This window comes from Lynx canadensis, chromosome A1 (genome assembly GCF_007474595.2).
Source record: "Lynx canadensis isolate LIC74 chromosome A1, mLynCan4.pri.v2, whole genome shotgun sequence".
Lineage (NCBI taxonomy): Eukaryota > Metazoa > Chordata > Mammalia > Carnivora > Felidae > Lynx > Lynx canadensis.
In genome coordinates, this window is record NC_044303.2 from 89,253,474 (window position 1) to 89,267,874 (window position 14,401).

Sequence of the window (14,401 nt, forward strand, 5' to 3'; positions counted from 1 at the left end):
TTGGAAAGTGGATGTGCCTATGTTCATGAAATACATGGTCTGTAGGTTACTTGTGATGGTGTTGCTCGTTCTATTATCTGGATAATAACTGGCCTCATAAAATAAACTGGTAAATGAATTGGTAAATTTCCCAGTTCTTCCCCACTTTTGAAGTGTTTATAAAGGGCTGGTAAATATTCCTCATTAAATGTTTGATAACTTTATCAGTGAGCCCATAGGGTCTGGGTTTTTCTTTGTGAAATATCCCCTAATCTCTTTACTTGCTACAGGTCTATTCATGTGTTCTATCCCCTCCCGAGTTTACTTAGATTATTTGTACCTATGTAGGAATTTAATTCTAATTGGTAGTATTCTTTGTTTCTAAGTTTCCATGCAAATTGAGATGGAAAAACAAAGACTAATAATGTAGGAGAATGAGACTTTGGGGGCAATTTATGAGTACCACTGTCACAGATTATAAAATTGTAGGAAGAAGAATATACCTACCACTCCTTTTTCTTTTAAGTTTATTTTTTTTGAGAGAGAGAGAAAGAGAGAGAGGACGTAGGAGGGGCAGAGAGAGCAGGAGAGAGAGAGAGAGAGAGAGAGAGAGAGAGAGAGAGAGAGAGAGAATTCCAAGCAGGCTTTTCACTATTACCACAGATCCTGATGTGGTGCTCAAACTCATGAACGGTGGGATCATGACCTGATCCGAAACCAAGAGTCAGACGCCTAACGAACTGAGCTACCCAGGTGCTCCATATACCTATCACTTCTGTAATTACTACTCATATTTATTGTTTGGGACAAAGAAAGTACAGAATAAAAACAAATAGGGAAATATCCCATTTCATTTTGGATTTTATCAAGACTGTGGACTAACTCTACCTTCTTTTTTGCATCAATAGTTAGGGCACAAAAATGAGTTTAAATATAATTATATAAAAATGGCATAGTAAATAAAGAATGACATTGTGAAATTAATAATATTGTGATATTGTGATATGAGAATTTAAAAAGCTAGAGTGTTTAACAATTACACATGAGTTAGGCAATATCTAAACATATACACATAGACAAAATACCAAAGAATTTAGTGTATAAAATAAAAATTTATTAAAGAGAAAATAAGTTTTTGGATAATTATTTCATGAATAAGTTGTTTAAAATTGATTGTAATTTTGCCACATTTTTGCAACATATTTTTATTCTTTTGTGAGAACTAATTAGTACCAAAGGACTGACAGTGGCATAGACATTGCCCCAAATCTTCTGGCAATCTAGGATGATGGTGACACACACCCATAACAGGATTACAGATGATGAAGTCCACCCAGTACACAATCACAAAGAAACTCACCAACAACAGGATGGTCTGGTTGGCTCTTTCCTTTGGGGAGACTCTTGAGGAGAGGCTGGTGCTGTGAAGGTGCTGGCACCGCCTCTGATGCCTGAACAAGTGAGTCACCATGTATGTACTTGAGAGAAGCATGACTCCTATGAAGTAGACATCCCTGTATAATGTCAAAGTGAAAAACAGTGCCTTGATGCTGGAGGTTATAGGGAAAAGTGAACAGTATTTACTGACTTTCAGTAGACTGGTCTGGGTCACATTAGAAGATGCAACAGTAGGGGCACCTGGGTGGCTCATTTGGTTAAGGGTCTGACTTTGGCTCAGGTCATGATCTTGCAGTTCATGGGTTCAAGTCCCGCATTGGGCTCTGTGCTAACAGTTCAGAGCCTGGAGCCTGTTTCGGATTCTGTGTCTCCCTCTCTGTCCCTCCCCGACTCGTGCTCAGTCTACTTCTCTCTCTCTCTCTCTCTCTCTCTCTCTCTCAAAAATAAAAAAAATATTTAAAAATTTTAAAGAAGATGCACAGTAAAAAAGATGGGATTAATACTGAGAGATAAACCGAGAAACCACAGGATGATGAAGGAATGGAAGATGTTATTTGTGCATTTATGTTTAAATCTACCCAACCAGGAGGTGATAGGGCTGATTGTAATGGCCTGGATTATGCTCAGGAGATAGGTGATGCAGATGGAGAGACCTCTCGTCAAATCTGCTCATGTAGAATAAAGCCTTACATTTGAAATCATTCAGAAAGTTTGGTGATTCAAACAGCTCTATAGACAACAAAAACAGTATAGTGAAGAGTTTCATTATGTGGACAAAGGCCAAGTGACAGATGATCGGGTCAGTGGGCTTAGGTCTGTGATCCAGAAGGAATGTGAAGATGTGGAAGAGGAGGAAGGTGTTGGCTAAGATTCCAATGCCAACTTGTAAAAATTGACATAATTTAATAGTAACATGCATGGAAAGTGCAATCGTCATAGTGGAAAAGAAGAAATGAATTTTGTACATCTAGAAAAAAAGACCTCACACCATCCATGTTATTTATGCTATAGTCAAAATCATCACCATTTTTTTTATTTCACCCAGTTAATCAGTAAACCTATGTTGTATAAAGTCTTAGAAATACAGTCTCAACATTATTTCTACATCAAATTGAGTATCTATATCTATCTACAATCTATCATCTATCATCATCATCATCATCATCATCATCATCAAGAAATCTCACACAACATACTCTCAATCATGCCAGAATAATGTAATAATGTGTACCCATTTCCCGTACTCCCGTGATACATGCATTTCCCCTTCCCCTTCTCCTTCTTCCTCCTCTTCTTCTTCTCCTTCTTTTCCTCCTTCCCCTTCTTCCTCTTCCTCTTCTTTTTGCTTTACTGTTCTATGTTTTGCTTTACTATTCTGTAAATATCATAATTTAGCCTATCTTATATTCAGCACCAATAATAGTAATGGCCATATAAAGGACTCATAGGTGTTTGTATAGTTGAACTGAAGTAAACTTTATGCTACTGGGGAAAAAAATCACCAAAACAGACAATTAAGAAAAAAATAATGTCCAAGAGGGAGGGAAGCAAACCACAAGAGACTCTTAAATACAGAGAATAAACTGAGGGTGAATGGGTGGGCAGGGGGAGGGGAAAATGGGTGATGGGCATTGAGGAGGGCACTTGTTGGGATGAGCACTGGATGTTGTATGTAAGTAAATTTGACAATAAATAAATAAATTGACAAAATAAAAAGAAAAAAGAATGTCCAAATAAGTCTTCCAACACATACTGTGGCACTTTCTCTTCTTCCTCCTTCCTCCTTTCATAATACATGAAAAATTATATGTAAATAAATTGAACAATGTGGAATAAATTGATAAATTATGGGAAACATATAATCTTCCAAACTGAATCAGGAAAAAAAATAGAAAACTTCAATTTTTTCATAATGAAATTGAATCAGTAATAAAAATAATCTCTCAAAAAACAGTCTCCAGGACCATGTAGATTCAGAGGTGAATTCTACCAAACATTAAATTTTTTTAAATGTTTATTTTTAGTTTTGATAGAGAGAGAGAGAAAGTGGAGGAGGGGCAGAGAGTGGGAGACAGAGTCCAAAGCAGACTCCAGGCTCTGAGCTGTCAGCACAGAGCCTGAAGCAGGGCTCGAACTCACAAACCTCAAGATTATGACCTGAACTGAAATTGGATGCTTAACCACCTGAGTCACACAGGTGCCCCATCCAACAAGCATTTAAAGACAAGTTAGTACTTATTATTCTCAAATTATCCCAAAAAATAGAAAAGGAAAGAAAACTTACAAATTAATTCTACAAGGCCAAAATTACAGATACCTACACCAGACAAAAACACTACAAAAACAAAATAAAAGGAAACTATAGCCCCAAATCTCTGATGAATATAGATGCAAAAAAATCCTCAAAAAAATATTAGCAAACAGAATTCAGCACTGCATTAAAAAATAATTTACCACCATCGAATGGGATTTATTTTAGAGATGCAAGAGTGCTTAAATACTCAGAAGTCAATCAGTGTGATATATAACATTAACAAGAGGAAAAATAAAAATTATATGATCATCTCAATAGATGCAGATAAGGTATTTGACAATATAAAGCCTTTGTTTATAATAAAAACTCTCAACAAAGTGTGTTTAGAGGAAACATACCTTGATATAATAAAGGGCATATATGACAAGCCCATGCTAACACCACACTCAATGGTGAAAAAAGGTAAGTTTTTCCTCTAAGATTAGGATCCAAATAAGGATGTCCACACTCATCACTTTTGTTGAAAATAGTACTGGAAGTCCTAGCGAGAACAATCAGACAAGAAAAAGAATAAATTAATCCATATTGCTAAGGAAGAAGTAAAACCATCATTATTTGCAGAAGGCACAACACTATGTATAGAAAACTCTAAAGAATCCGCTAAAAATATTAGAATTGAAAAATTAATAAAGTTCTATAATATAAAATTAATGTACAGCAATCCATTGAATATCACTACACTAATAATGAAGTAGCAGAAAGAGAATTTAGGAATGTATTTAACCAAGAACGTGAATGACCTATACTCTGAAAACTATGTGATATTGATAAAAGAAATTGAAGATGACACAAGAAAATAAAAATATATTTCATGCTCATGTATTGGAAGAACAAAGATTGTTAAAATGTACACACTACCCAAAGCAACCTACAGATTCAGTGCAATCCCTATCAAAACACCAATAACATTTTTCACTGAACTAAAAAAAATCCTAAAATTCATATAGAATCACAAAAGATCTCCAATAACCAAAGCAATCTTGAAAAAGAAGAAAAAAATATGGAGGCATTACAATTCAAGATTTAAAAGTACACTAGAAAGCTATAGAAATCTGAACAGTATACTACTCGCAAAAAAATAGACACATCGGTGGAACACAGAAAAATTCCACATTTATATTATCATTTAATTTATATAAAAGGAGGAGGCAACAATATACAATGAAAAAACATAGTACTTTCAATAAATTTGGGGGGACAAAACTAGAGCTACATGCAAAAGCATGAAACTGGACCACTTTCTAAAACCACATACACAAAAATAAACTCAAAATGGATGAAATGCCTAAACTTGGGTAGAAAAAAAAGTACCTTTGTGGTAACTGAAAAAAAAATTAAATAGCTAAATTTGATAACTGAAACCATAAAACTTCTAAAAGAAATAGGCAGTAATCTCTTGGACACTGACTGCAACAACGATTTTCTAGATATGTCTCCTCAGGCAATGAAACAAAAGCAAAACAAACTATTGAAAATACACCAAAATAAAAAGCTCATGCTAAACAAAGAAAACCATCAACAAAACAAGAAGACAACCTACCAAATGGGAGAAGGCATTTGCAAATTATATTTCTAATAAGGGGTTATATACACAATATATATAGAATATACAGGAGAAGGCTTAAGACGCTAAAGTAGGGGGACCCTGGGCTTTCTTCATCCCTCAAACACAGTTTTTTTTTTTTTTTTTATTATTTTTTTTTTTAAATTTTTTTTTTCAACGTTTATTTATTTTTGGGACAGAGAGAGACAGAGCATGAACGGGGGAGGGGCAGAGAGAGAGGCAGACACAGAATCGGAAACAGGCTCCAGGCTCCGAGCCATCAGCCCAGAGCCTGACGCGGGGCTCGAACTCCCGGACCGCGAGATCGTGACCTGGCTGAAGTCGGACGCTTAACCGACTGCGCCACCCAGGCGCCCCTCCTCAAACACAGTTCTATTGAACTGGTCTGATTACCGTGGTCTGATTACCTGGAACACCTAGGATATTGATCTAAGGACTGGTAGAATGATCTCCACAGTGGAAGGGAGACAGCTTGGCAGGTGTGAGGTATGTGGAAGTGAATTGGGGGAGAGAAAAATGGCCGTGCCACAAAGAGGAGGGAACTGTTTCTGTAGAGATAGAAGGGCTAGAAAGAGAGAGGGGTTGAGAGAGTGTGGCATTGAGTTAGCACAAGAGGAAAAACCTCTCTGGACCATGGACTGGGGAGGGAGAAGTACTGAGTGTTCCAATTCTTTTTTTCAAACAGCTTTTGGAGCTCAAACTCTGAGGTTTTGGAAGTGTGTGACTTTCTCAGGAGTGGAGCTGTGGTGTGCACTTCTGGGGAGGAGGGAGCTGGCCCCAGAGTGCATAATGAGGTGTAGACATCTCTGAGGTGCACTGGGAGAGAACAGTCGCCTTTGTGGAGTACTTTTGGAAGAGGGTTTCTTGACTCCACAAGGACAAAAGACCCTGCAGGTGCCAGGCAAAGGCCTTTCATCAGCAAGGTGGAGAGACTCTATGTTGAACAAGGGGAGAAGATCCATGCCATGCTGGGTCCTTTAAGAATTTAGGTTTTGAATCTCAGCCATATGCCAAAGATAAAATACAGGATAGTTGTGGGGCTGAGTGAGCTGACTGCCCTCACTATTCTGTGAGGGCTGCCTGAACAGCAGGTTTGAAAATCCTGGTCTAGGAGTGAAAGATTGGGATGGTGGCATTTTCCCCCCAACACCAACATGGCGGGACCTCAGAGAGCAAAACAACAGCCCCCACTGGAGGCAGGACTCACTTACCTGCCCCTCCTAGCCTGGCAGCTGCTTATTTACTGGGGCAAGACTGACTCTGAGCCAACGCAGCTGGCCTCATCTCCAAACTAGCACAGCCAGCACCCGCCTCCCACACCCATGCACAAAAACCAGACAACTCTTTTTTTTTTCCTATTTTTCCACCTTCTTTTTTTCTTTTGGAATCAGGATCATGTTTCTTTCTTTCTTTTTGTTTTTCCATTTCCTTTTATTTCTCTCCCTCTCTCTCTCTTTTGACCACACTTTATTCTGTTCTTTTTCCTTTTTTTTTTTTCCTTTTCTTCTCCTTTCTTCTTCTTAGTTTTTTCTTTCTTTTTCTTTGGAATAAGCCTTATATTTTTTTATTCTCTCTTTTTTTTAATGTTCCTTTTCCTTTTCTCCTTTTTTGAGATCATGCTCCACCCATTTTTTCCAAGTTTACTTCAACAAACAGATCAAATCAGACTTAGTTAAAGGTCCAAACACTCCACCACTGCAAGCAAGGATGAGCTCTGCAGAGGACTTAAACCAATAATATGAAAATACAGGTAAGGTGAATAATTTTCCAGGAAAATATAAATGACCAAAATTGATTTATTTGTCAATTCTGGTCTATTCATATACTGAATATATTTTTACAATAGTTACACATCAATTGTCCCCAAAGCTCTTGTCCAGGTGGTTCCCTGAGTTAATGCTAGAAAACCAACAGTTCTGTGGTGCATTAAAAAAAAAATTCTTGGCAAAGAAGATGGAATGTTTCATTATTTGTTCTAAGATTGCTGTGCAATCTTTTTTTTATAATTTTATTTTTAAGAAACACAAGGTGAGGCTTGAACTCACAACCTGGGATCAAGAATCACATGGTCCACCAACTGAGCCAGTTGCCCCAGACACATAATCTTTACTCCAAATTGATGAGAATAATACTGGGGGTGGTGGTGGGGAGAGAATTAAATGTAGGGAAATTACATACCTACCTCACTAATGAATATAGAAGAAAAGCTGATATTAAATATTAGTATACAGAGAAGAATATTGTAAAAGTACTACACCAGGACTGAGTAGAATTTATTCTAGGAATACAAGAATTCTTCAGCATTGGTGTAGATGACATAATAGAGCTCTCTCTTTACTGCAGAAAGAATCACATGTTTGATGTCCATGAATGTGGAGCACCATCTTTAAGATCAGATCTTTTTTTTTTTTTTTTATCACAACCTCCTTATATAATTCAGTCTCTGTCCAACTCTAAGTTTGGACCAACTCTCTGAAAAAGCATAATCAAAGTATAGTAACCAGAGTTCATCCACTTCCTTCCTCCAAGTGGAAAGGATTCATGTGAATGCTGTTCTCAAAGGGCCTGCATTCAGCTGGTGGCTTCTTTACAACCAATTCTCATTCTACACAGTTCTGCATATTATGAGAGGATGCTGGCTAACTCTACTGCAAAGAAAGTCTTCTGAGGTGGGAGTGCCCAATGCTGATGCCTTAGGGCAACACTCTTCAAGTTATCCCAGAAATGTCCATTGACCTTGTAGACTTCAGGCTTGTTGGGCAGTGTGTGAAGCCCTTGCTGCTCCAAACCCCTCCCTCCTCCCAGGACCCAGCTAAGGATGTGTGCCTGCAACTCAGAGAGCAGACAGTGTACTTATCCCACTCTCTCACTCTGTGTGTGTGTGTGTGTGTGTGTGTGTGTGTGCTTTACCATCTGTATGACAAATGTACAGTGGTGAGTATGATGGGGTTCTTGAGCAAAAAGCTAAGAAAAAATTCTTGAAAGTCTTTGGTACAAGACAGGTGATTTTATTAAAGCACAAGGACAGGATCTGTGGGCAGAAAGAACTGCACTGGGGTTGTGAGGAGTGACTGATTGTATACTTTTAAGTTAGTGGGGGTTAGGGATAGTGTTAAGTCACTTAGGAATTTGAACACAAGACTTTCAGGACCTTGAGAGGCTAGCTACTGTTAAGATAAAATTACTTTTAGTCTTTGATAAAACAAAAACATTAAGGAGGTAAGGCAGCCATGAGTTGCTTGAGCAAGGTCACACTCTGCATGTTTCAGTTGTCTATTAGTGGGCTGCAAGCTGTAAGGAGATTTAATTCAAGCTACATTTTTGTTGCCTTTGTTTCCCTCATCAGGTTCATGCTGGCTGACAGGCACACGACTTTCAGTCTGAGCTTTTGGAAAACAACAAAGGAAGTTATGTAATGAGGAAAGCTCAGGGGGCCATGCTTTGGGCTGAGCGGGGTGGAAGGAGCAAGCAATGAGAAATTAGCAAATCCATTCTTTCTGCCCCTGAATAGTACAGAGCAAAATCCATCTTTGTTAATAATTGTCTCTTCTTTCATATGTCAATCCACACAACTGACTAGCTTCCTTTGTAAGGAGTAATTTGCTGGTGTATGAGAACATGGCAAAGGCCAAGGAGACTTGGTCCCTAAACTCCAGAGGCCAAAATTATAGATGAAAATAGAGCCACATAAAGACATACACAAATGTGTCCCTATGAGACATTTATACAAGTTCAAACTATGAGGGGCAACTTGAAGAGTGAGAAGGAAGATATTTGTACACAAAGAGAGGTAGAGTTCACCCATGAAGATACTGGAAGAAGGAGTTATGAGCAGGGTCTTGGGGAAAGAGCATGGATTGGCAGAGAGAAGAGGTGGGTAGAATGCCATGTGAAAAAGCATGATGGCAGCAGGTGCTGACTGGTGAAGATTAGGGGCCAAAAATAAAAGGAGAGAAGTCTGAGAGGTGGAGATAGAGGTGACACACATTTCTGCATGGACTCTGAAGATGAGGGAAAACAGATTTTTTTCAAACTAAGGAGAAGACATAACTCCCCATCCTTCCCAAGCCTGCTTCTGTGCTCACAAATTCATCATAAGCCCCTCTTACTGTCATTTCTTTTGCTGTCTTTCCTGGGAAGAGGAGGATTAATTCATCTCATTGTGAATTCAGCAAGACTTTTTGTTGCATCTCCTCCAGTGCCCCAATGTGGTGTTGGAGAGTGGCCTTTGTGCTGTGGAGGGGATTCTCTGGCCCACCCCCAAGTTCCCTTAGACAACCCCCTGGTGAGGGCCAGGGTACACCAAAGAGAACTGATTTAAATGAACTGACGGAGAAGCTCTAAGGAGGTGGGTTCTTCACTGTCTAAGGGCAGGTGGAAGTTCTTCCCTCCCCACTTACAGCCTCCGGGAGTACAGAGGTCATTCTTTTTTTTGGATACAGGTCTTTATGTGCTTCCCGAGGACTTCAAATGGAGGTACCCATATGCAGCTGGTGGATGGGGTACGGGGCCCTGTCCTTGCTGGAGATGCACCCTGATGTGCAGGGAGTAGCAGGTGGTGTCTGCCTTCCACATCTCAGCAGGGCTGTATCCAGAGTCACACAAGTGGACTCTGCCTGTGGCCTTGGCATTTCTGCTGTGACAGTTCCTTTTTTCCCCAGGCACTGTGGAGGACCCCAGGGGAAGGGCAATAAAAAGGTCAAGATAAATGTTGCCAAATATCCTGTCAGTGTGGTCACCATTTTTCTTCTCTAGCCTGAATCAATTCACGTCCTTTCAACTTCAAAATAGCTCTTGGCTGTCTGTAGAACAATGTTCTGTTTCACCAATGTTCCGTTTCACCGTGTGACAGGAAAGATCCTTTGCAACTTGATCCCATCTATTTTTTTTTACTTTAAGTTTTTATTTTAGTTCCAGTTTGTTAACATACAGTGTTACACTAGTTTCAGTTGCACAATATAGCATTTCAACGTTTCCATGCAATACCAGCTGCTCATCATCACAAGTGCACTTTTTTTTAAGGTTTATTCATTTTTCAGAGACAGAGTGTGAGTGGGGGAGGGGCAGAGAGAGAGAGGGAGACAGAGAATCTGAAACAGGCTCCAGGCTCCGAGCTGTCAGTACAGAGCCCAATCCGGGGCCGAACTCACATGGACGGCGAGATCATGACCCGAGCCGAAGTCGGAGGCTCAGCTGACTGAGCCACCCAGGCGCCCCTTAGGTGCACCTCTCCTCTGGTAACCATCAGATTGTTCTCTACAGTTAAGAATCTGTTTCTTGCTTTCATTCTCTCTTCTCACTTTTTCCCTTTGCTTGTTTGTTTTGTTTTTAAATTCCACATATGAGCTAAATCATATTACTTTGCTTCATATTTTTTGGTCAGCCTTCCCTTCTACTGCTGAGTTTCATAAACTGTCAGAGCAAGCCCATAGCCTTTTCCTACCCATACATGCTAACCACCTCTTTCCACTCAGAATGTCTGTCCCCTTCCCCTTGTCTTCATCATTATTTTGCTCCTGCTCCTGATCTTGTTTAATGTTCATTTTATGTTTAATCTATTCCTGAGCTCTCCTCTATTTCTCCAGCTCCAGGGACATGGACCCACCATTTGAGCTTGCTGCACAGCCCCTTTGCCATCCTAGGACATTTTTATGCATGCATAAGCCTATGATGCATGCAGCAGCCTGCCTGCACATGGAATGTCACCTTCAGCTCACTTCCACTGTTCCCACTTCCACTTACTCAAAGCCCTGGCTCCTGCACAGGCCCCTCCCCAAACATCAGGCATTTCTGGGAGTCCTTGAGAGCATCCTGCCTGTACTGGAGGTACCCTATGTCCCAGCTCTGACCTGCCCCTTAGGAAAGATATCAGGGAGGCGTACATCCAGGTGGCTGCACTGTGGCCTATGGTAATGGGGTAGGGTGAGGTATGTTTGCTTCTTCTTTGCTGAGCTCCAATCCATTGGAGAAATCCCAGTTCAGTGCCCAGAGAAATCCCAGTTCCAGAAATCCTTGGAAATCTAGTTCCAAGTTGTATGTGAATAGCTCTTGCAGGTTTTACTTATGGCAACTTCTCCAAGTCTATCTTCTTTACTGCCTTGCCATGCAGAGAAGGGTATAGCTGGTTAAGAGTTGGGCACCAGCCATTAGTGCATAGTCCAGTCCAGTCTCTGTATCTTTGTGCCATTGAGCAGAGAGGGGCTAGCTGAGGATGGCCATCTTCTCTCCGTGGGGCCCCAAAAATCTCAGGCAACCAACTGGAGTATTTTCTCCCTGCTCTGAGTCTCTGCAATTCACGGTCTCTGCAAAGCTTCCAGCTACCTTTCCCCTCCTTCTAAGACCTTAGGGGGATATTGTCTATGGAAATTCAATTCATGATTTTTCTCACAGAGACAGGATGTGACAGAGACTTCCTCGTTTTGTTCTCTCTATCTTTTTATATAGCAAAGAGAAGAGCAAGCAGCATGTGTATTAAGGTAGAAGGTGGGTGGGTGGGTAATTCTGTCACAGATGAGTTGGTCCCCTGAACTTAACTACCAGCTCATGTCCAGGGGACCTTAGTATCTGAGACCAAGACATTTTACTACAGTCATGTCTTTTGCAGGGAGCTAAGATCACCAGGAATCATCTGCCATTCCAGACCCCTTGCTGCTTCCTGCCAGGTATGTGGCTCATTCTCAACACCTATCTAAACCCCACCTTCCAGAAATGGAAAGAAGAAAATGACGGCTTTGAAGAGAGGACAAGATGAGTTGACACCATCTTATAGACTGAACCTGGCTGCAGGATGGGTTGTTTCAAGTGTGGCTAAGAGGAGATATTCATTCAGGCAGGTCCACCTGAGGAGGTAGGATTCTGATGGTCTCCATTCCCCCCTTCAGCCTCCCTAAGGTTCTTTCTTGGGGCAGTTCATCTACCTTGGAGACAAGGGGTGGAAATCTTGTGGTTCAATTGAAATCAAACCAGAGTAAGCCAGTGAGCATTAATTGACAGCTTGTGGAGGGCAAAACATTGCAGTGGGTACTGGAGGGGGAGAGGGTGGGAGAATACTCCTCAAGGTGTACAGACTGAGATGCAGGAATGGGAGAAGGACAAACACACTGCTGTTACACAGCCCAAGCTCATGGGAGTGGTAAAAGTAAAAAAATAATCTTTAAAGAGATACTTAAGAGCTGAGGGAATGCAAACTAAGAGAACATCAAGTATTGTTTAGGAATTGGAGATGCAGAAAGAGACTGGAATGGGGTTTGGGTGAGGCCAGGGAGAAAATGAGAAGAAAAGAAGGAAGGGGAGAAATGGGCTGCCTCCCTGGGTGGAGGATGGTGGCATTTCTTTATCTTCAGTGTGTGCAACCCTTACTCCTCCAAGTGTATTCAGGAGACATCCCAGAAGATCCAGGAGAATATAGAGAATATGCCCCATCTGCAAAGATTAGCTCCAGACCAAGACTCTTTCTGGCTGTCTTTCTCTTTCCTGGGTCCTCAATCTTCCTCCGATATCCTAAGTCTCCAGACTCTGTCCCAAGCAAAACCTCCTCACCAGAAATAGTCTGCAATCTATACTGTGGTGTGAACAGCTTAGATCCGAAAGTGTCTCCCCTCACAGGGTACTTGCACTCCTGTGAGGATTAGAGCCTTTAAGCTGGACAGTGAGTTCAGAAAAGGCGAACTTCAGGCAGCAGGTGGGAAGAAGTGGGGCCCTTTAGGGCACTAAGTGGCATTCAGCTCCTCTGAAGTTCCTTCAGGAAATCACCAGTCTTCCTCCAATTTAAGGCTTTTCAATGCCTTGTGCATTGGGAGCAAAGTGATCACAGGGCATGTCCCTCCTGTCCAAGAAGATGCTTTGGGCAAGGTCTGAGGAAGACTCCAGTTTTGAGTTGTTTTATGAGTAGTGGGAGATTTGGGGTTTTATTCATTAGTTGCTTGGTTGCTCATGCTTGGTTTCTTGGTCTTATGGCTGACACCTGGGGACTCAGTCTGCTTCCTCACTGCATGTGAGATGCTGTGAGTGCTGTAGTCAGGTGGTCCCTAACAGGAGCCATGTTCCGGGGCACAGGAAAACTGAGGGTGCATCCAGCCCTGGCAAACAACACAGCTGGTGAGGAATCTGCATCCAGACAAGTGAGGGCTTGTCTCCCCCCAATTCTACCACCTCCTAGCTGTGTGTGAAGGCAAATTGCCTAGACTTCCTGTGCTTCAGTTAACTTGTCTTTGACTCAGACTTATTAGTGATAATAATAATAATGATAAATGCTCCTTGTGTAGGTAAGTGCTTGGTAGATAGTAAGTGTTCAGTTCATATTAGTTTTTATTATGGTGCACATGTATGCCTGTGTGTGTGTGTGTGTGTGTGTGTGTGTGTGTATGACCTCCTTCCCCTGTAGCCTTAGTGATGGAATTCACATGGGTGTATCACAACAGAGAACTATGGTCACATTAATCATTCCTGTGCCTGGAACACTGACTGCCCCCCAAGAGGTAGGGAAAGCAGGGCATGTGCTCCTCCTCTGAGGCCCACCTGCCCATAACTATGAGCCTAATGCTCTGTCTCTGTGTGGTAGGAGAACCCGAGTTACCACCTGACACAAGTCTTGACTGATTCCTCAAAATCTGACTCATCTAAATGGATCCATAAATAGTCTATGAGCCCCTCATGTTTTGCAAAGTACTAGCTGGTGCTGATATACCTTCATTGCTTTGCCTTCATGGGGTTCTATCTTGAGAGTCCAGGAAACACTGAGCTATAAAGTACAAGAGAAGGGAACAGGGAGAGGGAGAGAAAATGCAAAGCCAGGGTGATCTTCCTGTTCTGGAATCCTTTGCTGCCAGTTTATTGTCATCACCAAAAGGGGAAGAGGCTGGTCTGGCAAGAGCCTGGACCTCAGCCCACAGCCCCCATTTATGCTGGCTATTCTATAACTAGTGATTCCAATAGCTACTGGCCATGAAAATAGTCCAGCCCTCTCTGGGGGATCTAACATTTCCTGCTGAAGGGTCCCTTTTGAAGCATTAATGGAGCTGTTCCAACTTGCCCTTCTGCCTGCCCACCTGCATGTGAGCTCCAGGAGGGGAGGGCTTCACAGGCCATTGCCCACTCACTGTTGTATTCCCATTGGTTGGGTCCTTCCAGTTCAGGGATTTCCCTCC

The 14,401-nt window shown here is 41.4% G+C and overlaps 2 protein-coding genes across 3 annotated transcripts in view; one reads left to right on the forward strand and one right to left on the reverse strand.

Annotated features, from left to right (window-relative positions):
* Nucleotides 1-1,147: 1,147 nt before the first annotated feature.
* LOC115514324 (putative vomeronasal receptor-like protein 4) lies at nt 1,148-2,314 on the reverse strand (the record flags this gene model as incomplete). Its single annotated transcript, XM_030316248.1, is given in 5 exon segments — nt 1,148-1,188; nt 1,191-1,306; nt 1,308-1,617; nt 1,881-2,040; nt 2,042-2,314. Coding segments are annotated over 5 exon segments (900 nt in total), but the record flags the coding sequence as incomplete, so codon positions are not given.
* A 9,430-nt stretch (nt 2,315-11,744) lies between these two features.
* Nucleotides 11,745-14,401, forward strand: part of BTNL9 (butyrophilin like 9) — a 29,359-nt gene continuing 26,702 nt past the window's right edge. For both annotated transcript variants that reach the window (XM_032592599.1, XM_032592600.1), the window contains exon 1: nt 11,745-11,917. The gene's annotated coding sequence lies outside the window, so the exon portion shown is untranslated. The remainder of the gene's footprint in view (nt 11,918-14,401) is intronic.